At 44.6% G+C, this 27,981-nt stretch overlaps 1 protein-coding gene across 1 annotated transcript; it reads left to right on the top strand.

Moving 5' to 3' along the window:
- ARL13A (ADP ribosylation factor like GTPase 13A) lies at positions 1-27,946 on the top strand. The gene is made up of 9 exons (XM_049871450.1): positions 1-59; positions 441-511; positions 14,409-14,658; positions 15,726-15,831; positions 16,325-16,530; positions 17,135-17,225; positions 17,319-17,496; positions 27,068-27,147; positions 27,869-27,946. The coding sequence occupies exons 1-9, from the start codon at positions 1-3 to the stop codon at positions 27,944-27,946; spliced, it is 1,119 nt and encodes a 372-aa protein (XP_049727407.1).
- Positions 27,947-27,981: the final 35 nt, after the last annotated feature.

Below are 27,981 nucleotides of genomic sequence, written 5' to 3'. Positions count from 1 at the left end.
ATGTTCCGGCTACTGACCTCTTGCTGGTCTCGGACGAGGACAACCAAAGAACCACGAAGGTAATATTGCAACTATTTCTCTAGACATATTCTGCCATTTCCTTCAGTGTATCTGCCCTCAGCCACTCACGGGACAAGTCTTCATGATATATATTGTTAGGGGAAGTGATTAAGCAGCAACTGCAGGACTGGGGCAGAGTTTGGGGGAGGGCGGCCAATTCCACAAGGCAAGAGAATCAGGGAAGGAAAGCTGCCTTGGAGGCTTTGGGGAGGGGTTCCCAAACCACCTTCTTCCACCTTGGCTATGCCTTTAATTGATGCATACAGTGGAGCTTCTGTAGCCAGAGCCCCAAACACTAAGAAAGTGGGCGGAACTCTTTGTTTAGCCTAAGAACTAACAGCGCTTTCAGGCTTGGACTCATTTCTCTTTTCCATTTCCAGGAACGTGACACTCATTATCATTGGATTGGATAACTCGGGTAAAACTGTTCTTGTGGAGGCTTTCCAAAGGCGTAAGGAAACAAGGGCATTCATTACACACTGGTTTAGGTCTCCCATGGGCCCAAGGGACCAATGAAATATTCATTTTTTCCTAGCCTTACTTCATGACCCTCAGTTTCCCTGAGGGTAAACACCTCCCAACAGGCATATACCCTCCCCACCCCACTCTCTCTCCCCTTCTCTCTTCTCCTTCTTTTCTTCCCACTGTCTCTCACCACATGCACAACCATACACACACTCCCTCTCCCCCTTCTCTTCTCTCTCCTTTCCTTCTCTCCTCTTCTCTCTCACAACACACACACACAAATACATACTTTCTCCCCCCTCCTCTCTTCCCTTTTTCCCTTCCCCTCCTCCCTTTCTCTCTCCTCCTCTCCTCTCCTTTCTTCCCCCTCTCTCCAACACATACACATAAACACACACTCTCTCCCTCTCCTTTCGTTCTCTCATCTTTCTCTCCCCTCTCCTCTCCCTCTTACAACACACTTTCCCACCTTCTCTTCCCCTCCCTTCTTCTCTCTCACAAGCACACACACTCTCACACTACATTCTCTCTCAAACACACACACACTCTCTCTCCCCCTCTTCTCTCTCACAACACACGCTCTGCTTCCTCCTCTCTCTCCATCTCTTGCCCCTTCTCTCCATCTCTTCTCTTCTCTCACAACACACACCCTCTCTCTCTTCTTCTCTCTCCCCACTCTTCCCTTCCCACCCTCTCTGTTATCTCTCCCCGTCTTCTCTCTCATCACACACACACTCTCTCCCCGCTCCTACACCTGTCCTCACACTCCACCTTTCCGTTCCCTTTGCTTTACCCCTTTAGCTTTCTCTCTCCCCTTTTCTTCTCTCCTCTCTCACAACACACAGTCTCTGACAACAGAAACACACTTCCTCTCCCCCTTCCCTTTTCCTTTTCTCTCTCAAACACATGCTTTTTCTCTCTCCCTCTCCTTTTCTCTCTCCTCCTCTTCTTCTCTCCCTCTTCCTTTTTCTCTCTCACAACACATACCACAAAAACACACACTATCTCTTTCCTGCTCTTCCCTTCCTTTCCTCCTTCTCTCTCACACAACACATACATTTCTCTCTCACAACACACACACTTACCCTCTCATAACACACAAGCATAAAATTACACATGCACACACACACACACACACGCACGCACTCTCCCCTTTCCTTTCCCCCTCACAACACATATACTCTCCTCTCCTCCTCTCTCCTCCCCTCTCCTCACTTTCTCTTACAACACATCTTTCCCTCTCTTATCTCCTCTCTCTCCCCCCTCTTCTCTCCTCTCACAACAGACATGCACACTCAAAAACACACTCTTCCCCTCTTCCCCCCTCACAGGCACAAAACACACTTTCTCACACCACGCATTCTCCTCACAACACACACACACAATCTCTCCCCCCTCCACCTTTCTCTCACCCCCTCTATTCCTTCCCCCCTCCTCTTTCTCTCTCTTTACAGAACGCACAAGCACACACACACACTCTCCCCTTTCTCTTCTCCCACTCTCTTCTCATCCCTTCCTTTCCCCCTTCTCTCTCTCCTCTCACAACAAACATACACCCACAGAAACACACACACACACACTTCCTCTTGCTCTCCTGCTCTTTCCTTTCTCCCTCTCTCTCACAACACACGTACACATTCTCATAACACACAAGCATAAAATCACTCTCCCCCCTCTTCCTTTCCTTTCTTCTCTTTCTCACCACACACAACCACACTCTCTCTCTCAACACCCACACTCTGTCACAATACGTACACACACACTCTCTCTCATACCATGCACACACACTCCTCTCTCTCCTGTCCACTCTATTATCTTTTCTTTTTCCTTCTCTCCCTTTTTTTTCTTGCTCTCACAACAAACACACATCCCCAGAATCAAACGCACACACATACGTTTTCTCTCACTGTCTTCCTTTCCTTCCGCCATCTCACTCTCTCACAACACACATACAAGCACAAAATTACACTCCTCCTCTTCTTTCCCTTCACTTCTCTTTCTTTCTCTCACATACACACGTCTCTCACAACATATACACACTCCACAACACACACACAATCTCTCCTCTCTCAAAACACAGACACACACACTCAAACACACACACTACTCTCTCCCCTTTCCCTTCTTTCCATCCCTCCTTCTCTCAATACACACACACACTTTTCACTCACAACACACACAGACACACACACACTTCCCCCCTCACCTCCTCTCTTCCCTTCACCTCCTTTTCCCCCTCATTCTCTGTCCCCCTCTCACTTCTCTCCTTTTTTGTCACAACACACATACAAACACACTTTTTCTCACAACACACTCTCTGGCAACAGAAACACACACACTCTCCCCTTTTTTTCTCTCACAACGCACATACATACACTGTCACAACACACTAGCACACACACTCTCTAATGATACATATTCTCTCCCCCTTCCTTTCTCATCTCTTTCACAACACACACTCACCAACAGAAATACACACACACACTCTCTATCCCATTCTCTTCCCTTCCTCTTTCACATTGCACATTTTCTCACAACACACACTCTCACACAAACATACACTCTCTCCCTCTCCTCCCTTCTTCCCTCTCTCCCTCTATTCTCTTCTCTCTCCCCTCCTCTCCTCTCGCAACACACACACACAAACTCTCACAACACACATACACACTTTCTCTCACAACATACACATTATTTCTCCCCCTCTTCTCTATTTCTCTCTCACAACACACACTGTCTCACAACACACAAATGTACACTCTCTTCCCTTCTCTTCCTCTCCCTCAGCACACACACGCACAAACACACACACTTTTCTTTTGCCCCTTCTTCTCCCTCTCTCCTCTTCCCTTCCTCCTCCCCTTTCTCTCTCCCCTGCCCTCCCCTCTTCTTTCTCACAACAAAAGCACACTTTCTCTTGCTCTACCACTCTCTTCCCTTCCTCACTCTCCCTCTCTGACAGCACACACACAAAAACAGGGACACACACACACACTCTCACACACATTATACACACTTTCTCTCAACATACACACCTACCCTCTCACCACACACATACAAGCACAAATCACTCTCTTTCCCTCACTTCTCTTCCCTTCCCTCACAACACACACACACACACACACACACACACACACATCCATGCTCTCTAAACAAAACACACAAATACACACACTCTCCCTACTCCCTCATCTCTCTCTCACTTCTCTTCCCCCTTCTCTCCCTGGCACTCTGTCTCCTCTTCTCTCTTGTCTTCTCTCTCTCTTATAGCACAGACACTTACACACAGTCTCTCTCTCTCCTCTTCTCTGTCTCCCCCTCTCCTCCCTTCCTTGCCCCCACTGCTTTTCTCTTCTATCTCCCTCCCCCCACCACCTTTTCTCCTCTTCTCTTCACTCTCTCTCACAAACACACATTCACAGAAAGACACACAGGCAAATTTTCTCTCTCCGTCTTCCCTTCCCTTCTTCCCCCTCACTTTCTCTCACAACACACACAAAGATACACACATGCTCTCTCTCACACATACACATACAAGCACAAATCACACTCTCCCCTTCTTTTCTCCCTCTCTCCCTCTCTGCCCCTCACTTTTCTTCCCCTCACTGTGTCTCTCCTCCCTGCTCTATTCTCTTCTCTCCCCTCCTCTCTTCTGTCCTCTCTCTTACAACATACACACTCTCTCACACAACACACACACCCTCACAACACAGACATCCACTCTATCTCCCTTACAACACACGCACACCTTCTCACAACACATACAATCTTGCACAACACACTCTCGCACAACACACACACTCACTCCCCCTCTCCTTTCCCTTCTTCCCCCTTCCCTTCTTCCCCCCTTTCCAAACACACATAAAACACACACACACACACTCTCTCCCCCTTCTCTCTCTTCCTCTCTTGCCCTCACTTCCCTTCCCCAATCTATTCTCTTTACTCTCTCCCTTTCTTTTTCTCTCAACATACACACACTCTCACAACACATACACAGGTAAATATACACAACGCTCTCTCTTCCCCTTCACTTCCTTTCACTTCCCTTCCCTCCTCTGTCCCCCCCCTTCTTTTCTCTCTCCCTCTTCTCTCCTGTCTCTCTAACAATGCACACACTCTCTCACAATACACACATGCTCTCACAATACACAGACACCCACATTCTCACAACACACACACCACTCACTCCCCCTCTCGTCCTTCCCATCCCTATCACAACACAAACACACAGGTAGGTACTCTCTCACACAACACATACATTCTCCCCCCCTTCTCTTTCTCCCTCTCTTCACTTCCCTTCTGCCCTCTCTCTCTTGCCCACTCTATTCTCTCTCTCTCCTCTTTTCTCTCAACACACACACCAGACGCACTCTCTCTCCCCTCCTCTCAATCCCTCTTCCCTTCACTTCCCTTCCTCCCGTCTCTCTTCCCCATTTCTTTCTCTCTCCTTTTCTCTCTTAACACATGCGCACAGTCTCACAACACATACACACACACACTTCCTCCCCCCACTCTTCTTCTCCTGCTTCCATGTCTGTTCCCTCACCCACTCTGTTCTCTTTTCTTTCTCCCCCTCTTCTCTTCTCTCTCAACACAATCTCTCCCTCTCTTCTCTTCTCTCACAACACACAGACATATACACTCAAAGGCATGCACTCTCTCACTCTCTCCCTTCCTCCCCGCTCTTTCTCTCTCTCAAAACACACACTGTCTCACCCTCCTTCCACTTTTCTCTCTCACCCCCTTTTCCATTCCCTCCCCCAGTCCTTTCTCTCTCTCCTCTTTCCTCTTTCTACAACACACACACACACACACACACACGCACACACACTCCCCTCTCTTTCCCTTTCCCCTTCTCTCTGGCTGTCTCCCCTTCTCTCTTTTCTCTCTCCCCTTTAACATCCCTCCTCTCTTCTCTTTCTCTCCTAAAACACACACAGAAACACACCCATTCTCTCTCACAACACACATGCACAAACACACACACTCTCCTGTCTCTCTCTCTCCCCTCTCTTCCCTTCCTCCCCCACCCCTTTCTCTCTCTTCCCTTCACTCTTTGCTCTCTCCCATCTCCTCTTCCCTCTCTCACAACACACACAGGCATACTTTCTCTCCCCTACCTCTGCCCTTCCCTTCTTCCTACTCTCTTTCTCACTACATACACAAACACACACACTATCTCTGTCTCTGTTACAACACACATATACTGTCACAACAGACACACCTACCTTCTCTCTCACAACATACAAACACAAATCACATTCTCTCCCCCTTTTTCTCCCTCTCTTGCCTTCACTCCCTCTCTTCTCCACTCTATTCTCTTTTCTCTCCTCTCTCTCAACACACACACAAATACACTTTCACAACATACACACACATTCTTACAACACATATACCTACAAACATATATACACACATCCCTCACCTCCTCTCTTCCGTTTGTTTCCCTTCCTCTCTGTCCCCCTCACTTTTCTTCTCTCTCTCTCACAATACACACATTATCTCCTCTCACAACACACTCTCACACTACACAGACACCCAATGCTCTAACAACACACCTACACTCTCTCACAGAACACACACACACACTCCCTCCCACTCTTCCTTCCCTTCCCATCTCTTTCACAACACATGCACACACAGAGAGACACACACACACACTCTATCCCTCCTCCTCTCTCTCCCTCTCTTCCCTTCCCCTAAGTCTGTCTCTCTCTTCTCTCTACCCCCGCCCCGTCTCCCCTCTCTTCTCTCAACACACACACAATCTCTCACAACACATGCAATCATACACACACACACACACACACTCCCTCTCTCCCCCCCACCTCCTCTTTTCCCTTATCTTCCCTTTCCCTTCTCTAGGTCTCCCACTCTTCACTCTCACAACACACACAGTCTCACAATACACTCACACACTCTCTGACAACAAACACACACTCTCCCCTTCTTCTTTTCTCTTTTTGCTCTCTCACAACACACAGGCACACACTCTCCCCCCTCCTCTTCTCTCTCTTTTCCCTTCTCTTCCCCTCTTCCTCTCTCCCCCCTCCTTTCCTCTCTTACAGGACAAACATATACCCACAGAAACACACACATAGTCTCTCTCTCTTCCCCTTCTCCCTCTCTCTCAAACAACACGCACACACTCACACACAACATACACAGATATTCTCCCCTTCTTCCTTCCAATCTCCCCACTCATAACACACACAAACGCAGTCTCTCTCACATACAGACACTCTCCCATGCACACAACACACAAACACAGACATGCTCTCCCTTCTCTCTCTTTCCCTCTCTTCCCTTCCCGTCTCTCTCGCTCACTCTATTTTCTCTCTCTCCCTTCTCTCCACTTGTCTCCTCTCTCTCACACACACACAACATACACACACTATCTTCCTCTCTTCTCTATTTCTCCCTGTTTTCTTCTTCTTCTCTCTCACAACACACACACACTCTCATCACACACACATTCTCCCAGTGCACACACAGAAACATACACACACACATTCTACCTCCCCCTTCCCTTCTCTTTCTTTTTCTCCTTCCTTTTCTCTCTCACAACACTTTCTCACACAACACACACACACAGACATATACACTCTCCTCCCTTTTTTTCTCACCCCCCTCTTCCCTTCCCCTCATCTCCTTTCTCTTTCCCTTTCTTTTGTCTAGCTCCCTTTCTTCTCTTCTCTCTCCCCTCTTCCCTTCCTCTCCCCACTTTCATCTTTCCTTCCTCTTTTCTCTCTCTCCTTTCCTCCTCTCTCTCTGTCACAACAAACACACACCCACAGAAACACACATACTCCCACTATCTTCCCTTCCCTTCCTCCCCATCTCTTTCTAACAAATCCTCTCTCTCACATACACATCATACACAGACCTTCTCTCTCTCATCCATCATACCCACAAGCAGAAACACAGACAGCTCCCACCCTCCCTTCCCTTCCCCTTTCTAAAAATATACACAAAGTCTCTCACACAGCACACACATATAAGCTCTCTCTCCCCCTCCTCCTTTCCTTTCCCTTCCCTTCTCTCTACCTCCATCACAACACCCACATACACACACACATTCCCTCTCTCCCCCCTTCTTCTCTCACCTGAGTTCTTCATTCCCCTCCCACTCTCTCCCTTTCTCTCTCTTTTCTCCTCTTCTCTCTCTCACAACACTCAGACACACTCAAACACACTCCCTCTTCCCTTCCTTTCTTCTCACACACACAATACACACACACACTCTCTTACAACAAACACACACTCAAAACATAGTCTCCCCCCTTCTCTCTCTCCCCTCTTCTCTCCTCCCCTTGTCTCTTCCCTTTTCTCTCCTCTCCTAACACACACACATATACTGTTTATCTCTTTCACTTGCTCACCTACCCATTTTCCCTCTCTTCCAGCACTCTCTCACACACACACAACACACACTCTCTCTCTCCCTTTCTCTTTTTTCTCCCCCTTGCTACACTCTTCTCTCCTCTCTCACAACACACATACACTCTGTCAATACAAACACACACACACACTTCTCCCCCTTTCTTCCCTTCCCTTTCTTTCTCTCTCACAAGACACATGCACACACACACTCTCTCGACACACACAGACACACACGTTCTCTCTCTTCTCTCAACACACACACCCTCTCCCCTCCTCTTCTGTCTCTCCTCCTCTCTTTGTACTTCCCTTCTCCACCCCCCTCTTCTCTAACTACAAACTCATACCCCAGCACACACACACACTCCAACTCTATTCCCTTCCTTTCCTCCTTTTTCTCTCACAACTCTTCCTCTCTCATAGAACACACACACACACACACACGAGCACAAAACCACACATTCTCTCTCCTCCTCTCTCACAACACATACAAACACTGTGTCTCCCCTATCTTCTCTCTCTCTCCCTCTTCTCTCTTTTCTGTTTCTCACAATACACACACACATACACACACTTTCTTTCTTCCCCTCTTTTCCCTTCCCTTCCTCCCTTTCTCTGTCACAAAACACACACACACCTCTTTGGGTGTTTTTAGCCAGCTTATGCTGTGAGATGTAATGTCTATCACCTGCTTCCTTTATAAGATGTCCTAATTGAAGGTCCTCTCATAGTGTCACTGTGCATGAGCTCAAACTATGTAAAGCATTGCAGTCAATTATGAAGGATGGCATGTGTGAAATGGTGTCTAGTTTCTGAACTCAAAGTGGTATTTCGTGTAGATAAGAAAGACACATGTGGGGTGATAAAGAAGTTTAATAACATGAAACTCTTGGTGACAGCTAACATAGAGGCTTGGAGCTTGAGAAATACTGTCAGTTCAGAGACATGCAAGTATATCTTTTGCTTAATACTTTGACATTTCAAGAAGAAGTTGCACAGAATTTCAGGGAGATAGTATTCTAGTTGTGAAGACCCAGCTTACTGCTAGCCAACCACTCTAAGAACCCAGCATAGTGCCTGGCACAGGAGGCGCTCCATTGTTGTTAAGTACCATCGTGTCGATTCTGACTCATAGCAATAGAGTAGAACTGCCCCCATAGGGTTTTCTAGGCTGTAATCTTTACAGGAGCAGATCGCCAGGTCTTTCTCCCATGGAGCTGTTTGGGTGGGTTCAAATCAGCAGCCTTTGGGTAGCAGCCAAGCACTTGTTGTGCCACCAGGGCTCCTTAGGAACTCCATGGATGTTTATTAAATAAATGAAGGGATATGATGATGTGGCTGAGTTTTCTCTCACCTAGCAGTCCACAGTAAAGTACAGGCAAGGGCTAACTTGCCCCCTCTGCCACTGGCCTACTTGAAGACCTCCTCAATCTCCTCGAACTATATATAACAACAGCCTTCTGACAGATCTAGCCACCTTCAGTTGTCCCACCAATATGCAGTCCACACCATTGCCAGAAGGATTTAATGCAACAATCTGATCACTGCACTTCCCTGCTCAATACTGTTCAATACCTTCTGATTGTCTTCAAAATAAAACTTAAGTTCCTTAGCGTGGCATGCAAAGCCCTCCATGATTTTGTCCCTGTCTCTTTCCTCAGTTTCATTTCTCATGTTCTCCACATAGGGCCTATGATAGAACCAGAAGAAATCATTTGCCATTATTCCGCCATCACACTGTTCTAGTTCAATGCCCATGCTTTCTGCACATGCTGTTCCCACTACCTAGCATATCATTGCCTCCATTATCTATCTGCTTCATCAAACACCTCAAGGCCCAGCTCAGGCTTGACATCAGGACAGCCTTCCCTATCTCCTAACACCTCTTTCCTTGACTCCTACTACTCCGGGCATCCCCCTATTGTGGCAATTATCACAGCATCATTGCGCAATCATAAGTCCATCTCTTTGACTGTGGGCCCCTTGAGGAGAAGTTCAGTAATGGACCTTTTCATCTCTGTATCTTTAGCCTCTGTACTTTTAGTACCTTCAGGTAGGTACTCTAATTTCCATGATTCCCCTTGGGTTACATGTTGCCTTCTCACTTCTTCTTACTGTAGTGGCAGCTCCAAGCACCACACTTTTAGCCAATGGTTCAGCCTAGTGTCCAACCTTATAGACAGCAAACTTGACTCTTTTCTTGCTTCTCCCAGTTCTCTGAAAGAACTTAACAAGCAGAAATGGTAGGGAAAAAAAAGGTAAGCAGCAGCAGAAAAATCAAGGAGCCTGGGTAGATCACAAGATTACTGCTAAAACAGGAGATAACTTTCTAGAGCCCCAACTTAGCCCCATTTGGTCTGGGTTGGCCCTGGGAATCCATACGTAAAGAACGCCCCAGTTGTTTCTGATGGCCAGTCAGGCTTGGGAAGCACTCATCTGGAAATAGCTGTATACCATTTTGTCTGTAAGAATATTGTCTACTTTCCATTCTGATCTCTAGAGGACAGGGCCTGAAGTCTATTTAATTCATTTTGTTACTGCATGGCTTGCTTTGTGCTCAGTGACAAACTTGGGGCTGATTCATAAATGACTTGGTTTATGGTTGTGGCTGCATGCACAGAGGATCTTTGCATGGCCAAGAAGCAAAATACCACTGACGTGTTACATTCTGAAGAGTGTTTCAGGCCATTACTGTCCATGCAGGACCACCAGGGTCAACCTGATAGGTTGCTCTTGGCCCAAAGTCCAACAGCTCACCTCCCCTGCTCCTGCAAATATTTATGAGATGATTACTGAGGATTGCCTAGCCGGGAAATTCCAGTCTACAAGTAATTGCTTGTCATGAATGTTTGAAGACGCCAACTCTAAGATATTTTGGGACACAAGCCATTATTACTGATGACACCATTCATTATAACTGTTTTGTTCAGCATGGTCACATGGGGCAAGAAAGCCAAGCGTGAACACAAGCAGGTGTCCTCAGTGAGGGCATTTAGACCAGTGCCACTCACACCTGGGAAGCCTTTAAAAAAAAACATGATGCTTGAGCCCCACCCCAGATCTATGGAATGAAACCCTCAGAAAATGAGGCCCAGCATATTTTTTTTTCGAAAGCACCACAGGTGCTCCTGGAGTTGAGTGAGTAACAGAGAACCAATTATCAGAATCCCCTATGGAGCTTTCAAAACTACTGGCCCAGGACCTGGAGATTCAAATACTCTGGTCTGGGGAGGACCCAGAGAATCTATAACTTAACAAATTTACCAGATGATGCTGAGGCACAAGTAGACATGAGTTTCATTGCTTTCTAGGGCAGTGGTTCTCAAGCTTAAAGTGCAGAAAAATCACCTGGGAAATTTGTTAACTATAGGGAGTGTGTTAAACATACACAGGCTTGGATTCCAAGCCTAGAGATTCTGACTCATGTGGTCTAGGGCAGGACTTAACAATCACCCCCATGTAATTCTGAAGCAGACGGTCCCCAGACCATGCTTTAAGAAACACCCAAAAAACCAAACCTATTGCGGTCGAGTCGATTCCGACTCATGGTGGCCCTATAGGACAGAGTAGAACTGCCCCATAGAGTTTCCAAGGAGCACCTGGCAGATTCAAACTGCCGACTTTTGGTTAGCAGCCGTAGCACTTAACCACTATGCAACCAGGGTTTCCATTTAAGAAACACAGTACTAGGGATATAAAGATGAATTAGACTCAGTACCTGTGCTCAACCTGTTGCAGTCGAGTCAATACCAACTCAGGGTGATGCCACATGTATCACCGCAGAACTGCTCTGCAGGGTCTTCAATGGCTGTAATATTACAGAAGTAGATCCCCAGGCCTTTCTTCCGTGGTACTGCTGGGTGGATTTGAATAGCCAACCTTTTGGTTAGTAGCTGAGAGCAAACCGTTTATACCACCCAGGGACCTTGCCTGTCCTCAAGGAGTTCATAGGTAAAGGAGGAAAAAGAGAGAGATGCAAATTGTCAGGGAACAATTTTTCATGGCATCTAGGGTTCACTAACAATAGATTGCATTAGTGAAGGAATTGGTAGGGTTTCAAGTGGAAAAAAAGGGAAATGTTTTGCTCTGATGGGGAAAAATAATATAAAGCTTGCCTCAATACAGGAAACAAGATGTAAAAATTTCCTTTGGAGTTTTAACCTATTCACTTATTATTTTTAAGTAGTCTAATGCAGACATAGCAAATGTCACATCAAAGTTGTGACTAAAAATTATATGTTATCTGAAAACTAAAATTAAAAAGATCATTGACTAACATGAAAACAGAAGAGGTATAAAATCACATTAAAGCATAATAATATACACACACACATATAGATATATATGCGCACACACATAAATTTGTGTATAATCATACATTTCCAAAGATCTTAAAGCATGTTACTAACTTCTCAGCTTAATGACTCATTCTGCCAATCCTGTGGAAAAGGTCACAGGCAGATCTGCAACTATAAATAAGAAGTTACTTATTTGGAACCGCCTGGTATGGATGTAGAGTCTTGGAAGTGCCTGGTATGGGTATAGAGAATCTATAAAATCATTTTGCTACAGATGGGGGCAGAAAGCTAGGCCAGAACTGTCAGGTCAGCCAACTGGAATGTCTATAAAGACAAGCATTTTGAACTGCATTTCTATGAGAGCTGAATGAGGTATGGGATTCCCTCTGGGATTTTATGCTCTGGCCACAGCTTTTAAAGGTAAAATGTGTCTGAGTCTTGCATGGATTCTTGGAAAAGATATGAGGGAGAAAATTTCATATCCTGATCCACAGCGACAGTCACCATAAACATTTATTGAACACCTGCCCCTCCCTCGAGGAGCTTATATTTTAGGTAGGGGAGACAGGGCAAGCACAGAAAGAGGTGAAGGACCAGTTCAAGAGACCATGTGCTCAATGAGAGAGGGAAAGTGAGAGCTGGGCAGGTCAGATATGGCTTCCCGAAGAAAGGGTAGGAGAGCATGACCTCCTGTTTGTTCATTCATTCATCAAATTCATTCAACAAATATTTATTGAGCACCTATGTGCCAGCTGCTATACAGGGCATCATGAATATAACGGTGAATAAAACTGAAAGGATTTCTGTCCTACTGCAATTTATAGTGCAGATAAGCAAATCATATACTGTATAACAACATAATACGTGCTACGATGGTGATAAGCTCAGAAGAAAGCCACCTTATTTAGACTGGGAGATGGTGGAGTGAGTTAGGAAAGGCTTTCTAGAGGAAACAATATTTAAATTGATACCCCCCCCCCGAGAAAAAAACAAAAGGCACTAACCAGGCAAAGGGTAGTGGGAGAGAGTTCTAAGCAGAGAGAACAGCATCTTGTGAAGGTCCAGTGGCAAAAGTGTGTGGTGTTCATGTGGAGTGGGGGCGGGGGGGGGAGCATGAACAAAGGACCAGAGAGTATGTACCAGAGATGAGGAGATCAGTATGGTTAGAGTGCTAGGAGATAGGCCTGGCAGGTTAGAAGGTAAAGGAGTCTGCGTCCTATCCTGGGAGCAGTGGGCAGTCACTGAAACTTACTGAGCCTGGAGAAGGGTAGCATGGGCAAAGTGATGTTTTAGGAAGATGAACCCGTAAGTATGAGCAGGATGGCAGAATGCTTCAGTAGGATTTTAAGGGGCAGACTCTAGTCAAGGTTTAGCTAAACGTTTAGCAAATCCTTTGATCTAAATCAGCAGTGGATTAGCCAATAGGCAAGGTAAGCACGGTGCTTACCTTGCTTACCAGATCATCTGTAGTGAACAATGTCACATTTTTCACCACATCAAAGACTCTGCTTCTAGGTATGCCTGGCATCTGTCTCCCTCCCAACCCCACAGCACCTTCCCACAAAATGAAAGCCTCTTTTCAAATTTACAATCCCTGACAGGGGTGCATGACCCCAGTAAACAAAGTAAGCACGGGCTTACTTGTGCTTACTTACTAATCTGTAATGAACAATTTTACCTGTTTTTTTCCTTCTTTTTTTCTAATTTATTGTGCTTTAAGTGAAAGTTTACAAATCAAGTCAGTCTCTCACACAAAAAGTTATACACATCTCATTATGTACTGCTAGGTGCTCTCCCCCTAATGAGACCGCACGTTCCTCCTCTCCACCCTGTATTCCCCATGTTCATTCATCCAGCGCCTGTCCCCCTCTGCCTTCTCGTCTCCCCTCCAGACAGGAGTTGCCCACTTAGTCTCATGTGCCTACTCGAGCCAAGAACCTCACTCCTCACCAGTATCATTATCTACCTTACATTCCAGTCCAATCCTTATCTGAAGCGTTGGCTTCAGGAATGGTTCCAGTCTTGGGCTAACAAAGGGTCCAGGGACCATGACCTTCAGGGTCCCTCTAGTCTCAGTCATACCATTAAGTCTGGTCTTTTTACGAGAATAATTTCACCAGTTTTTGCTTATCTTACTGAGTAATCAGACCCTGACTAATTATATTTCCTTATTTAGTTGTTGATTCTCTAATCTTCTACTCACAGAGCTTCCCAGCAGAATGAACAAATGTATGAAATCTGAACTGACTACACTGCTGTTAGATGACTACAACATTTCCATCTACAACCTGAAGGGAGACCCAAAGGATCGGGAATTATGGCCAAACTACTATGCGCAGGCTCACGGGATTATTTTTGTGCTGGACTCCAGTGACTTGGGATGTATGCAAGAAATGAAGAACATCTTGCCATGTTTGCTATCTGATCAACGAGTGGCAGGAAAACCGATCTTACTGTAAGACTCTGCCTTTGGGCCCAATTTCCCCTTCCCATTTTGTGCCTTAATAAGATACATATATAGAGTGAAGGATGCAATGGTCCCTTTGTTGAGGCCCAGCTAGACCTCCTCTTTCCTTATTAGGCTCAGTGAGGTGAAGTGGCCCAGTCCTCTAGGGGTTGTTTTCAAGGGCCACTATCTACCACACACTGCCATGGAGGGCATGTTACCTAACTGCATTGTTGGTTGTGAGTTGCATCAAGTTGATTCCGACTCATGGTGACAACAAGAGTTTAAAGAGTATATTTGCTCCATAGGGTTTTCAAAGGCTGATTTTTTGGAAGTAGATCACCAAGGCACACTGGATGGTTTTGAACTGCCAATCTTTAGGTTAACAGTTGAGCACAAATCATTAGCGCTACCCAGGGACCTACCTAATTGTATAAAGGTAATTTTGAAGGGAAATAGAGAGTAATAATATCTGGATCTACCATCTCCCATCCCTTGACTCTTCCTGAAGACTGCCTTCAGCAATCTGCTTCTCATCTTGTCTGGTTTCAATCTCTAATCCCGAGATCTCACAGTGGCAGAGAACAGCCCCTACTTTGCATAATCTATGCCAATGGCCCCTTCCCTTAGCAGACTGCTCAAGAGCTGAGTAACTAACACTTATTCCAGGGTGATAATTCCAGTCACCAGTCAATCTTCACCCCTCCCCCACCCCCTTTTTGCCTTTTTCATTCCTCATTAACACCACCACTAGAGCATGAACAGAGTTTGGGAGAAGATGTAAAAACTCCAAATGTGTTCGTATTCCAGTTTGCAATTCTAATTAAAGTTTGATGGCATAATGTAGAGGAAGTGAGAAATGAGGCCTTGGGATTCTGTTGGATTTAAATTATTTGTACTATTTCTTCCTTCCATTGAGAGTTGGCTAGAAAAATTCCTGGCTTATCTCATTGGATATACAGCAGTTGTGCCAGAGCTGGCTCTCCTCCTCTTTATCTTCTCTCCTTGCTCTTTGTCTCTGTATCTGTTTCATACTTCTCTCTTCTTGCATCCTTCTCTCCTGTGCCCTGTTCTAGCCTGGCAAACAAACAAGACAAGAAGGATGCCCTCCTGCCTTGTGAAATTGTTGAGTACCTACTCCTGGAAAAGCTAGTAAATGAGCATAAGTCCTTGTGCCGAGTGGTAAGCATCAACCCCTTCCTTCCCTCTCCCTCTAGAGTCCAGCTGTTGTGTCCCTTGGCCCATTCCATAATCAGTCCCATATGCTGGGTTTGGGGTAAAGCCTCTCCCCTCTAGGCAACATCTACAGTAATGATTTCTGACCTAATGGTGATAATATCACACTCTTATAACACTTCCCACATCTGTTTTCTCATTAAGCCTTCAAAATAGCTATGTAAAGCTGGAAGTTTTAATATCTCCATTTTATAGATAAGTAAGATAAGGCTCAGAGACGCTAAGTCTAAGCCCAAGGTCACACATCCAGGACATTACACTGCTTTACTGAAGGACATTAGCTTTTGTATCTTTCACTTACCTTCTAAGAAGTCAATGCTGAGTGTCTCTTAGGAGGCTGTAGAGCCACTCTAGGCATGGTAGAGCTTATGTGAACCTCTGCTCTTTGGATGAGTTATTGGGAATGTGGGCTCCATGGAGTCGTCTTTTTTTGTCACAGGAGGCTTGTTCAGCCATCAAAAACCTCCGAAGAAGAAACCATCAGCCAATAATTGAAGGGCTGCGCTGGCTATTAGCTGCCATCGAGGATAGATATGAAGACCTAAGTACTCGTCAACAGCAATATGGAGTGGAACTATCATCTACCTCAAGAAACCCAACCTCCAAGGGCACCAGAAGCTCTAGAGAAAGATGTTCATTCAGCAGGTACTGAGCTTCTGAGCTGCCTCTATTGGGTTTACTGATAGGAACAGATAAAAGAGTCAATCTTCAACATAAGCAGGGAGTTCTAGGAGGTGCTTGGATTCTGTGCAGCACCAAATTAGTCTCTCAAGATCAGTTAGCCCAAATGGAGCTACGGAAGTGACCAACATTGTTAGGTGCACCCCTCACACACAGTTCGAGTAGTTGCGGTAGTGGGATGAGTTATATAAAGTAAAAGCAACCTATTAGTAGTAGAGCTTCTATTTGCCATGAGGAGGAAAAGAGGCATACGAGCCCCTTAAGGAGTTTATCAGCATTATTCTATGAATGAATGTCATGGAACTATCCCATGTTCTCAGTCTCCAGGTTCTCTGATCTTCGCATTAAAAAGAAATGATGGGAAAGATTAGGAATGTTAAAAAGAGCAAAAGAAAAAAGAAAATAGGAGGTGCTCAAGGTTTTGAGGAATGAAAGGTCTAAATGCCCTCCCTCTTGCTCTCTTGTTAAACGAAGGCATATGGTAGGGGATGGGGTAATAGCTGCATTTGATTAAGAACTTGAAGTGCACCTGTTTCTACTACTGCTTTGTCCTTTCCACCTTCCCCAGGTTCTACACCAGGATGAGGATGACCAAACGGAAAAGACTGGATTTAGGACAACATTCAGTAGAAGCTAGACCCCTAAAGCCAATCCTACAGGTAAACAATTTTCTGAATGTTATTGCCCCAGGAACCAATCCCTGAACTTTTGGGTACCAACTGACTTTCTTTCCCCATCTTCTTGCTGTACAGAAGGAAGGTTTACTAAGGCCTAAAAAGAATAGATCAGTAACATTTGCTTTAGATGAACCAATGGAAGAAGGTGAATCTTCTGCAGGAAATGAAGATCAGAAAGCCAATGAGCTCCACTACAATCAAAGTGCTAACTTGCAGACTCCAGCTCCATATGTTAATGATGATCCTTTTGAAGGTAATATTGGACCGGTGGTTAGTCAGAAAAGAAAAGATATATAGGCCTTCCGTCACAATTTCTAAAATAGTATTCCTATTTTGAGTCTGAAACTCTTATACTGTGGTTGGTGGTTAGGAGAAGAGAAGCAGAAGCACAGGAAGAGTGCTTGGGGACCGCCCAGTATGACTCCCAGTACTGAGTGAAACAAGATCTTTAGATGGCAATGTTATTGTTGTTAGGTGCTGTCCAGTTGGTTCTGACTCATAGCAACCCTATGTAAAACAGAATGAGACACTGCCTGGTCCTGTGCCTTCCTCACAATTGTTGCTATGTTTGAGGTCACTGTCACAGCGACTTTGAATGGATGGCTACAGGGTTATTTTAAAGGTTATGATTCCTACTGGTGGAAGTACAAACAGGTACAACCTTTATGGAGGGTAATTTGGCTGGCTCACTCTTACTCAAACATTCTCACGCTCAATTTCTCCCTCCCTCTCCCTGCCCCCATATATATATATTTTTGTGTGTGTGTATTTATGTATACATAAAATCTCAAGAATTCTTAAAATGTCGAGACCCTTCGAGCCAGCAATCTCATTTCTTGAACTGTATCAAGGGTGTTCAATCACAGCACTGTGTACAACAATAAAATGGAAACAACCTAAATATTCAATGATGGAGAATGGATAAATAAATTATGGTGTAGCCACACAATGAAATACCACATAGACATCAAAAAGGCTAATTTTGTACGTCAACATTTAGTGACATGGAAAGTTTCCCACAACCTGACATCTTGTTAGGAAAAATAGCAAGTTAGAGTACAGCATGTGTAGCATGACGTGCACATATGCAGAGAAATATCTGGACAGATATCATCCAAATATTAGCAATGGTTTTCTCTAGGGGTGAGATATTGGGTGATTTTGAGAAATAAAAGGCCTAGATGCCTTTCTTAGATTTTTGTGTATTACTGGAAATTTTCATTTTTTTATTAACTTTTATTGAGCTTCAAGTGAACGTTTACAAATCAAGTCAGACTGTCACATATAAGTTTATATACACCTTACTACGTACTCCCACTTGCTCTCCCCCTAATGAGTCAGCCATTCCAGTCTCTCCTTTCGTGACAATTTTGCCAGCTTCCAATTCTCTCTATCCTCCCATCCCCCCTCCAGACAGGAGATGCCAACACAGTCTCAAGTGTCCACCTGATATAATTAGCTCACTCTTCATCAGCATCTCTCTCCTACCCACTGTCCAGTCCCTTTCATGTCTGATGAGTTGTCTTCAGGAATGGTTCCTGTCCTGTGCCAACAGAAGGTTTGGGGAGCATTGCCACCGGGATTCCTCTAGTCTCAGTCAGACCATTAAGTATGGTCTTTTTATGAGAGTTTGGGGTCTGCATCCCACTGATCTCCTGCTCCCTCAGGGGTTCTCTGTTGTGCTCCCTGTCAGGGCAGTCATCGATTGTGGCCGGGCACCAACTAGTTCTTCTGGTCTCAGGATGATGTAGGTCTCTGGTTCATGTGGCCCTTTCTGTCTCTTGGGCTCTTAGTTATCGTGTGACCTTGGTGTTCTTCATTCTCCTTTGCTCCAGGTGGGTTGAGACCAATTGATGCATCTTAGATGGCCGCTTGTTAGCATTTAAGACCTCAGATGCCACATTTCAAAGTGGGATGCAGAATGTTTTCATAATAGAATTATTTTCCCAATTGACTTAGAAGTCCCCTTAAACCATGGTCCCCAAACCCCTGCCCTTGCTCCACTGACCTTTGAAGCATTCAGTTTATCCCGGAAACTTCTTTGCTTTTGGTCCAGTCCAGTTGAGCTGACCTTCCATGTATTGAGTACTGTGAAATTTTCATTTTTATAATGCACAAATATCATTTCTCCCAACCCAATAAAGGCATTAAAATTAAAAAAAAAATCTGTGAGGTTTTGAAGGCTTACTGTTGTTAATAGCCACTCCTTCTTGGTGTTCTTTGAGACCCCAGTCTCCAAGATCAACAGTCATTATAATGTCACCTTAGCTCTCCAAGGGATCTGGCATTTCAGGCTACCCTGGAGCTTTGAGTTGTTAAACTGCCTGCAGGGGCCTGGACTTGGCCAGGGCCACTAAAGAGGAAACAGGCACTGCTCTGGGGATGACGGTCGAGGATAAGAGCTGAGTGGACAGAATCTGGTAGAAGAGTTGAGGAAATATTTCCTGATTTCAGCAACTAACCCTAAATCTTTGTCCAAAATTGAAATTCAATTTCATTTCTATATTTTCAGAGCCCAGAGCCAACAACACAGTGGATGCATGGGACACAGGTGAAATGTTACCGGACAATCCCTGTGGAGAGACCTTTGGTTCCTGTGGTTAGTACTCCTTAAAAGAAGGGGAGAAGGGAAAGAGCAAGATGAGAGAAAATATGAGGCTGGGGTGCAGTCTACACCCCCCTTTAGGAACTGGCCAACAGACACCCTTCTAACCTGAAGTGGTCTGGGAAGGACAGGAAAACTGGCACTTTGGTTCGCTTGCAGTGACTGGCTATTTTCTTTCTCATTTTAGACTTTTAAGACACTACTAACGAGAAAAATAGAGGGAAGTCAAAAGAAACATCTAATATCCCTCCCTTGGCAAATGGGCTCATCTCTAGAACCATCATGACTACACAGCTTTTCAGCTATTTGATAACACCTCTCCACTCCCCCTACAACTCCACCTACTGTAACATCACAGCCCTGAGAACCTTATTGTTCCTGTACATCTGTACTGTAACCATCAAATTAATCCTATGCCTACTCAGAGGCTCAAAAGAGCAATAACTTCAGGGAATAAGAAAGGGTAGGTGGCATCCATTTGAGAATGAAGACAATCTCGATGAAGAAGAACAGAGACCGTACATCTTTGCACCCAGATGTTCCTGATGAAGTCTGTTGACGATACATCTTGGGCGACCAACTGAAATTGGGCCTTAGAAGTATAGGTTAGTTCCGAATTACTCCTTTTTTCCTTGAGGTTCTTGGGTGTAAGGGGAGAGGCAAAAATAAATAGAACTTTTGGGCTGAGAATTGTGCTTTGCTGAATCATTTTTAGTCCGGCCTCCAAAAGCAATTCCATTTTAAATTCCCAGCCAGTTTCTGTGAAGCCCAGCAACAATTCCTTTGCTGTCCCTTCAAGAACAGTAACTGCTGCCTCTCCTAACACTTTGGTTAGGTATGCAAAGGATGTAGAGCTTAGACGCATTCAACCCTCCATCCCAAGGGTGGTGCAGTGGTTAAGTGCTAGGCTGTTAACCAGAAGGTCGGCAGTTCAAATCCACCAGCCACTCCCTGGAAACCTTATGGGGCAGCTCTACTCTGTCCTATAGAGTCAGAATCGACTTTTTTAAACCACTATTAGTATCACCATCAGCACCACCAAACCAAAAAAACAAACATTGCCATCAAGTCGATTCTGACTGTAACCCGTGTGTTACAGAATATAACTACTCCATATGGTTTTCTTGGCTGTAATCTTTATATAAGGAGTTCACCAAGCCTTTCTTCTGCAGTGTCGCTTAGTGGGTTTCAACCACTAACCTTTAGATTAGCAGTCTAGCTCAAACCATTTGCCCTGCTGTATCAGCACCATATCCACCATTTATCCAGTGCCTTCTTTCTTCCAGGCACAGTGCCAAGTTCTTCACATCCATTATCTTGCTCACAGCAACCCTTGGGGTAGGCACTACATCTGGCTACATTTTACAGATGAGGAAACTAGGGGACAGAGAAGTTAGATAACTTGCCTAAGGTCCCACAGCCTGCAAGAAGCAAGCAGGAAATTAAATCCACATCTGTCTGACTCTAAAGCTACTTTATGCCAGAAAGATCCACTTATGCTTGTCTCAGACTCCACTCCGAAAAAGAAAGCTATATCCAGGAAGAACACTGCAGCTTATCTATGCTCATGTCAGAAGAATTGTGTTGATATCAATAACCACACCAGTAGTAGGAGGAGACAAGTTTGATGGAGCACTTCCATTTTGCCAGCTTTACATATATTTTTGCCTTTTATCCTCACAATTCAATGAAGAGGTTCCATTATCACTATCCTACAGAGGCAGAAACTGAGGTCCAGAGAGATTAAATAACTTGTCCAAGGGCACCCACTAAAAGTGGCAGAACTAGGTTTCAAATTAAGGTCCGACACCATAACCCATGCTCTGAACTCTACCCTTTGCCACTTCACCAGGTTGCATGAACCAGCTAAGTCATAATCATTTCTGAGGGTAGAAACCTTGCACAGAAAGATCCTAACAACCCCATCGGACGAGTCTGATGCTAAGGCCACATCTCTTGCTCTTGTGCATTGTATATGGCCTTATCTGTAAGGGAGCCACCCCCAGCACCCTGTGGGCTTGCTTTCCCCAGGAAGTCTTGACAGGATTCTGACTGAGGCTCAGCATATCAGTCATGGAGGTGGAAAGAAACTAGGGTTTCTAGTCCACCCCAGTTGTTATACAGATGAGGAGCTTGAGGTACAGAGAGGTTAAGTGACTTGCCTAAGATTGTACAGCTGATTATTGGCACTGCTATTCCTAAAATCCAGATCCCCTGTGTGCCCAAGCCAATGCTCTACCCTGTCCAAAAGGACCACATCTCCCCCAGGTCCTCTCTGGCCACTCTAGGCCCATCCACTTTCCTCCAATTTGCCTGATATCACTGGAGAATTCTGCTGCCAATCATTCTCACCCAGGGATGCAGTGAACTATGAAAACTGAAGAGTTTTCTCAGCCAGGAAACTGTAACTCAACAAACCACAGTTCTTAAGAAAATTGGGTCATCCGCATTTCTTTTGAGGGCATGTGTGTTTATGAGGCAATACTTTCTCTGCAGAGTAGGAAGGGGAAATGTTGCTAAAAGGGGATGATGGGACTGCTACCTATGAATGTAGGCAGCGTGTAGAATTTAGGTTGCAACAATCTCTAACAAGACCGAATTTCAGTATATTAACATACTACTTCCCTTTGTTCAATGTATGCGTTCCTGGGTATCAATCAAATCTTCAAAAACAGAATCTATCAATCACAGAAAGTTACTTAAAGAATACCCCTCAAATACAGCCATTAAAAAAAAACTGTACCCCTCAAATACAGCCATAAAAAAAAAAGTTGCCATTGAGTCAATTTCAACTCATGGCAAACCCTTGTGTCAGAGTAGAACTATCCCATAGCGTTTTCCTGGCTGTAATCTTTATGGAAGCACATCACCAGGCCTTTCCTCTTCATTGTCACCGGGTGGGTTTGAACTGCCAACCTTTAGGTTAGAAATCAAACACAAATTTGTGCCATCCAGGGACCTGAAATATAACCAAAAAATAACCAGTACACTCTTATTTTATAAAAGGGAAAAATTCTTTTCTGAGTAAATCTTACTTTTGTTGCTGTAGACTGCTAATGTACCCTCATCAAGCTGAGTGACCTGGCAATCTCCCCCAGTGAAGACAGGTATGATAGTACCGACCTCACAGGCTTGTTGTGAGGATTAAAGGGGACAATCCATATAAAAAAGCTTAGCACAGTGCCTGGCACATCATAAGTAGCTCACTAAATGTTAGCTGCTATTATTATCATTAGAGGAGAAGGTCATTCAGACTATTAGACATCTATGTCCCGCCCCCTTCTAGGAGCCCTGGTAGCACAATGGTTAAGCGCTCAGCTGCTAAGTAAAAGGTCAGCAGTTCCAACCCACCAGCTGTTCCTCAGGAGAAAAGACTGGGCAATTTGCTCCTGTAGAGATGACAGCCTAGGAAACCCTATGGGGCAATTTTACTCTGTCCTATAGGGTCGCTATGAGCCACAATCGACTTGCGGGCACCTAACAACAACCCCCATTCTGGGAGAGGTATCCCGTTTTCTGCAAAGAACAATCCAAAGATGTCTTAGATTCTAAAATACAATGACCACAGATAATCTAGGGTAGCAACTACAACTACTATCTCCTATATAGTCTTTGTGAATTTTAAATCACTAAACAGGCCTTACAAATCTACATCTCAGTGTGGCAGCCCAGGGACCAAGATTAAGGATAGTTTCTTGAACCTTGAGGGCAAATTTTCTTTCAGGCAAGTGGCTGCCCTTAGGATTTCTCATATTTTATTGTCAAATGTCTTGGCTTCCCTCCTCCACACCTGCAGAGCCCAGCTTCTATCATATGTACTTGGAGCATATAACCTTGGCCCATCATTCAATGAGCCCCACATGGCTCTGGGTACTTTTCTATTTTGTCTGGCAAGACAGGCCTGGGCTTTCTGACTACGGAACTCAAAATGAATAAGTAGAAGGGTTCCTCTATCTATTGGAAACTCCAGGTACCCCTCTTCATTCATATGTTGTTTCTATCCACTAGTAGTACCCTATCAGCAGGGTTGATAGACCAGTCTATGATCTGTAGAACATGGGTCATACATAATTAATATGCAGTAAAGGTTAAAGGGATCCCTGGGTAATACAAATGGTTAAAGTGCTCAGCTGCTAACCAAAAGGTTGGCGGCTCGAGTCCACCCAGTGCTACCTCAGAAGAAAAGCCTGGTGATCGACTACCAAAAAATCAACCACTGAAAACCCTATGGAACACCAAACCAAAAACCTGTTGCCATGGAGTCAATTCTGACTCATAGCGACCCTACAGGTCAGAGTAGAACTGTCTTTGAGGGTTTCCAAGCAGTGGTTGATGGATTCAAAATGTGACTTTTTGGTTAACAGCCAAGCTCTTAACCACTGCACCACCAGGGCTCCCTATGGAACACACCACAGTGATAATTTAGGGTTGCTACGTGGAAACCAATAGTAATTAATCGTGCTATAAAGGCCCTGGAGTGTTGTTTGGTGCTTGTGTCATACCAGATATATTTTGAATATCACTCTTCCCTACCTCTTAGAATCACTAGTTTTCAAGGCAGTTGCTACTGGCAGGACTTAATAATGAAGTACACAGAACACAACACTACTCTTCTCCAGAAACTCCTGCCAACTAGTGTTCTTAACCTATAAAATGTCATTAGTCTCGGCTGGAATAGGGGTCAGGCCTGGACTCACTGCTTTGTCACTGTCATGGATTTAACTGTGTTCCTCAAAAATGTGTGTCACACCATGCACAAAAACTAACTCCAAGTGGATCAAAGACTTAAACATAAAGACTAAAACAATAAAGATCATGGAAGAAAAAATAGGGACAACGTTAGGAGCCCTAACACAAGGCATAAACAGAATACAAAACATTACCAAAAATGACGAAGAGAAACCCGATAACTGGGAGCTCCTAAAAATCAAACACCTATGCTCATCTAAAGACTTCACCAAAAGAGTAAAAAGACCACCTACAGATTGGTCTCCGACCAGCACCTGATCTCTAAAATCTATATGATTCTATTAAAATTCAACCACAAAAAGACAAACAACCCAATCAAAAAGTGGGCAAAGGATATGAACACGCACTTCACTAAAGAAGAATTTCAGGCAGCTTTTTAACAGACACATGAGAAAATGCTCTCGATCATTAGCCATTAGAGAAATGCAAATTAAAACTACGATGAGATTCCATCTCACTCCAACAAGGCTGGCATTAATCCAAAAAACATAAAATAATAAATGTTGGAGAGGCTGCGGTGAGATTGGAACTCTTATACACTGCTGGTGGGAATGTCAAATGGTATAACCACTTTGAAAATCGATTTGGCACTTCCTTAAGAAGCTAGAAATAGAACTACCATACGATCCAGCAGTCCCACTCCTTGGAATATATCCTAGAAAAATAAGAGCCTTCACACAAACAGATATATGCACACCCATGTTTATTGCAGCTCTGTTTACAATAGCAAAAAGCTGGAAGCAACCAAGGTGTCCATCAACGGATGAATGGGTAAATAAATTGTGGTATATTCACACAATGGAATACTATGCATCGATAAAGAACAATGACGAATCTGTGAAACATTTCATAATATGGAGGAACCTGGAAGGCATTATGCTGAGCGAAATTAGTCAGAGGCAAAAGGACAAATATTGTATAAGACCACTATTAAAAGATCTTGAGAAATAGTATAAACTGAGAAGAACACATACTTTTGTGGTTACGAGGGGGGAGGGGGGAGGGAGAGAGAGGGTTATTTACTGATTAGGCGATAAGAACTACTTTAGGTGAAGGGAAGGACAATACTCAATACACAGAAGGTCAGCTCAACTGGACTGGACCAAAAGCAAAGAAGTTTCTGGGAAAAACTGAATGCTTCAAAGGTCAGCGGAGCAAGGGCAGGGTTTGGGGACTATGGCTTCAGGGGACTTCTAAGTCAATTGGCAAAATAATTCTATTATGAAAACATTCTGCATCCCACATTGAAATGTGGCGTCTGGGGTCTTAAATGCTAACAAGCGGCCATCTAAGATGCATCAATTGGTCTCAACCCATCTGGATCAAAGGAGAATGAAGAACACCAAGGTCACACAATAACTATGAGCCCAAGAGACAGAAAGGGCTACAGGAACCAGAGACTTACATCATCCTGAGACCAGAAGAACTAGATGGTGCCCGGCCACAACCGATGACTGCCCTGACAGGGAGCACAACGGAGAACCCCTGAGGGAACAGGAGAGCAGTGGGATAAAAAAAAAAAAAGTGGGATGCAGACCCCAAATTCTCATAAAAAGACCAGACTTAATGGTCTGACTGAGAATAGAGGAATCCCGGCGGTCGTGGTCCCCAAACCTTCTGTTGGCCCAGGACAGGAACCATTCCCGAAGACAACTCATCAGACATGGAAGGGACTGGACAATGGGTTGGAGAGAGATACTGATGAAGAGTGAGCTACTTGTATCAGGTGGACACTTGAGACTGTGTTGGCATCTCCTGTTTGGAGGGGAGATGGGAGGGTAGAGAGGATTAGAAACTGGCAAAATTGTCATGAAAGGAGAGACTGGAAGGGCTGACTCATTAGGGGGAGAGTAAGTGGGAGTATGGAGTAAGGTGTATATAAACTTATATGTGACAGACTGACTTGATTTGTAAACGTTCACTTAAAGCTCAATAAAAATTATTTTAAAAAATGTGTGTCAACTTAGGCCATGATTCCCAGTATTCTGTGGTTGTCCTCCATTTCATGATTATAATTTTATGTTAAAGAGGATTAGGGTGGAATTGTAACACCCTTACACTCAGGTCACCTCCCTGATCCAATGTAAAGAGTTTCCCTGGGGTGTGGCCTGCACCACCTTTTATCTCTCAAGAGATAAAAGTAAAGGGAAGCCAGAAGAGAGGAGAGACCTCATACCACCAAGAAAGGAGCACCAGGAGCAGAGATCATCCTTTGGACCCGGGGTCCCTGTGCGGAGAAGCTCCTAGTCCAGAGAAGATTGATGAGAAGGCCAATAGAGAGAGAAAGCCTTCCCCTGGAGCTGATGCCCTGAATTTGGACTTTCAGCCTACTTTACTGTGAGGAAATAAACTTTACTTTGTTAAAGCCATCCACTTGCGGTATTTCTGTTATAGCAGCACTAGATAACTAACACAGTCACTCACCCCCGTAAGCCCCTTATTGGATGACCAAAACTTTTATTTCTGACAGGAAGGGGTATAGAGAACGACAGCTCTCACCCCATTTTCCAGGACCTGAAATCGGCCTCTCACGCCACTTCATTTGCACAGGTATGTCTAGAACTATAGCTATGGCCCTCTTAACTTGTGCCCTGAATCCTTAGGCTGTAATAATCCATCCTTCTACTCCTCTTGCTTTTGCTCTCATTTCAATCTCCAGCAGGAGAAAAAGCAGTGAGACACCTGCTGTTGGCATGTAGATATTATCAGCTCAGGGTCGTGGGGGTCAGGGAGCTTGTCCCTCTGCCCCTGTACCCGTGAAGCTCCAGGCTCAGGTCCAGGGAACCCAAGGCTGCTGTTGGGTGGTGGGCAGAGCAACGTGAACCGAACACTCAAAGTAGCTGTGCGATGATGACTCAGGAATCCCACGCGAGCCCACACTCATGCTAGTTGCCACTTCCAGGAACTAAAATAGGCTTCTGGTGCTAAGAGACAGCAGGCCTTTTAGGTCTGCTCAGAAAAATGAGCCCAGTCCTACAAACTATCACACTGTTTGCTACAATGGAATGTTGCACTGCCATTAAAGATGACAATTATGTGTGCTGTGCAGGTGGAAACCAGAACGTGAAAGAATGGTAAGCGAATACAGCAGAATAGGAGACAGCAGGCGCGCAGGCTGATTACAGCTATGGAAAAGCATATACATAAGAGTGCATCTCTAAGGAGCCTAAGAGAAAGAAGAGTGACATCATTCCTTTAGATTCCACTCTGCCTCCCCCAAACGCAAATTTTTAATAATACCTTTTTTTCATTGCCATGCTGTTCACATTAGGTTATAGTCACCTGCCTTTTAGCTGACACAGGAGTTAATTCTGCAGATAATTTGATTCAGGGAACAGAAAAGAAATGAAGGATGGGGAGGGGGGCTGGTGCTTTAAAATGGCT

This window comes from Elephas maximus, chromosome X (genome assembly GCF_024166365.1).
Source record: "Elephas maximus indicus isolate mEleMax1 chromosome X, mEleMax1 primary haplotype, whole genome shotgun sequence".
In the NCBI taxonomy this organism is placed as follows: Eukaryota; Metazoa; Chordata; class Mammalia; order Proboscidea; family Elephantidae; genus Elephas; species Elephas maximus.
Note: the sequence above shows the minus strand (reverse complement) of the source record. Positions and strands in the feature narration are given on the sequence as shown.

Bases quoted from the DNA above. Each gene is read 5' to 3' on its own strand.
- ARL13A (XM_049871450.1), top strand. From the start codon at position 1: ATGTTCCGGCTACTGACCTCTTGCTGGTCTCGGACGAGGACAACCAAA. The intron at 14,659-15,725 runs GTAAGACTCTGC...GCCCTGTTCTAG, and splicing joins GCAGGAAAACCGATCTTACT to CCTGGCAAACAAACAAGACA. The intron at 16,531-17,134 runs GTACTGAGCTTC...CACCTTCCCCAG, and splicing joins GAAAGATGTTCATTCAGCAG to GTTCTACACCAGGATGAGGA.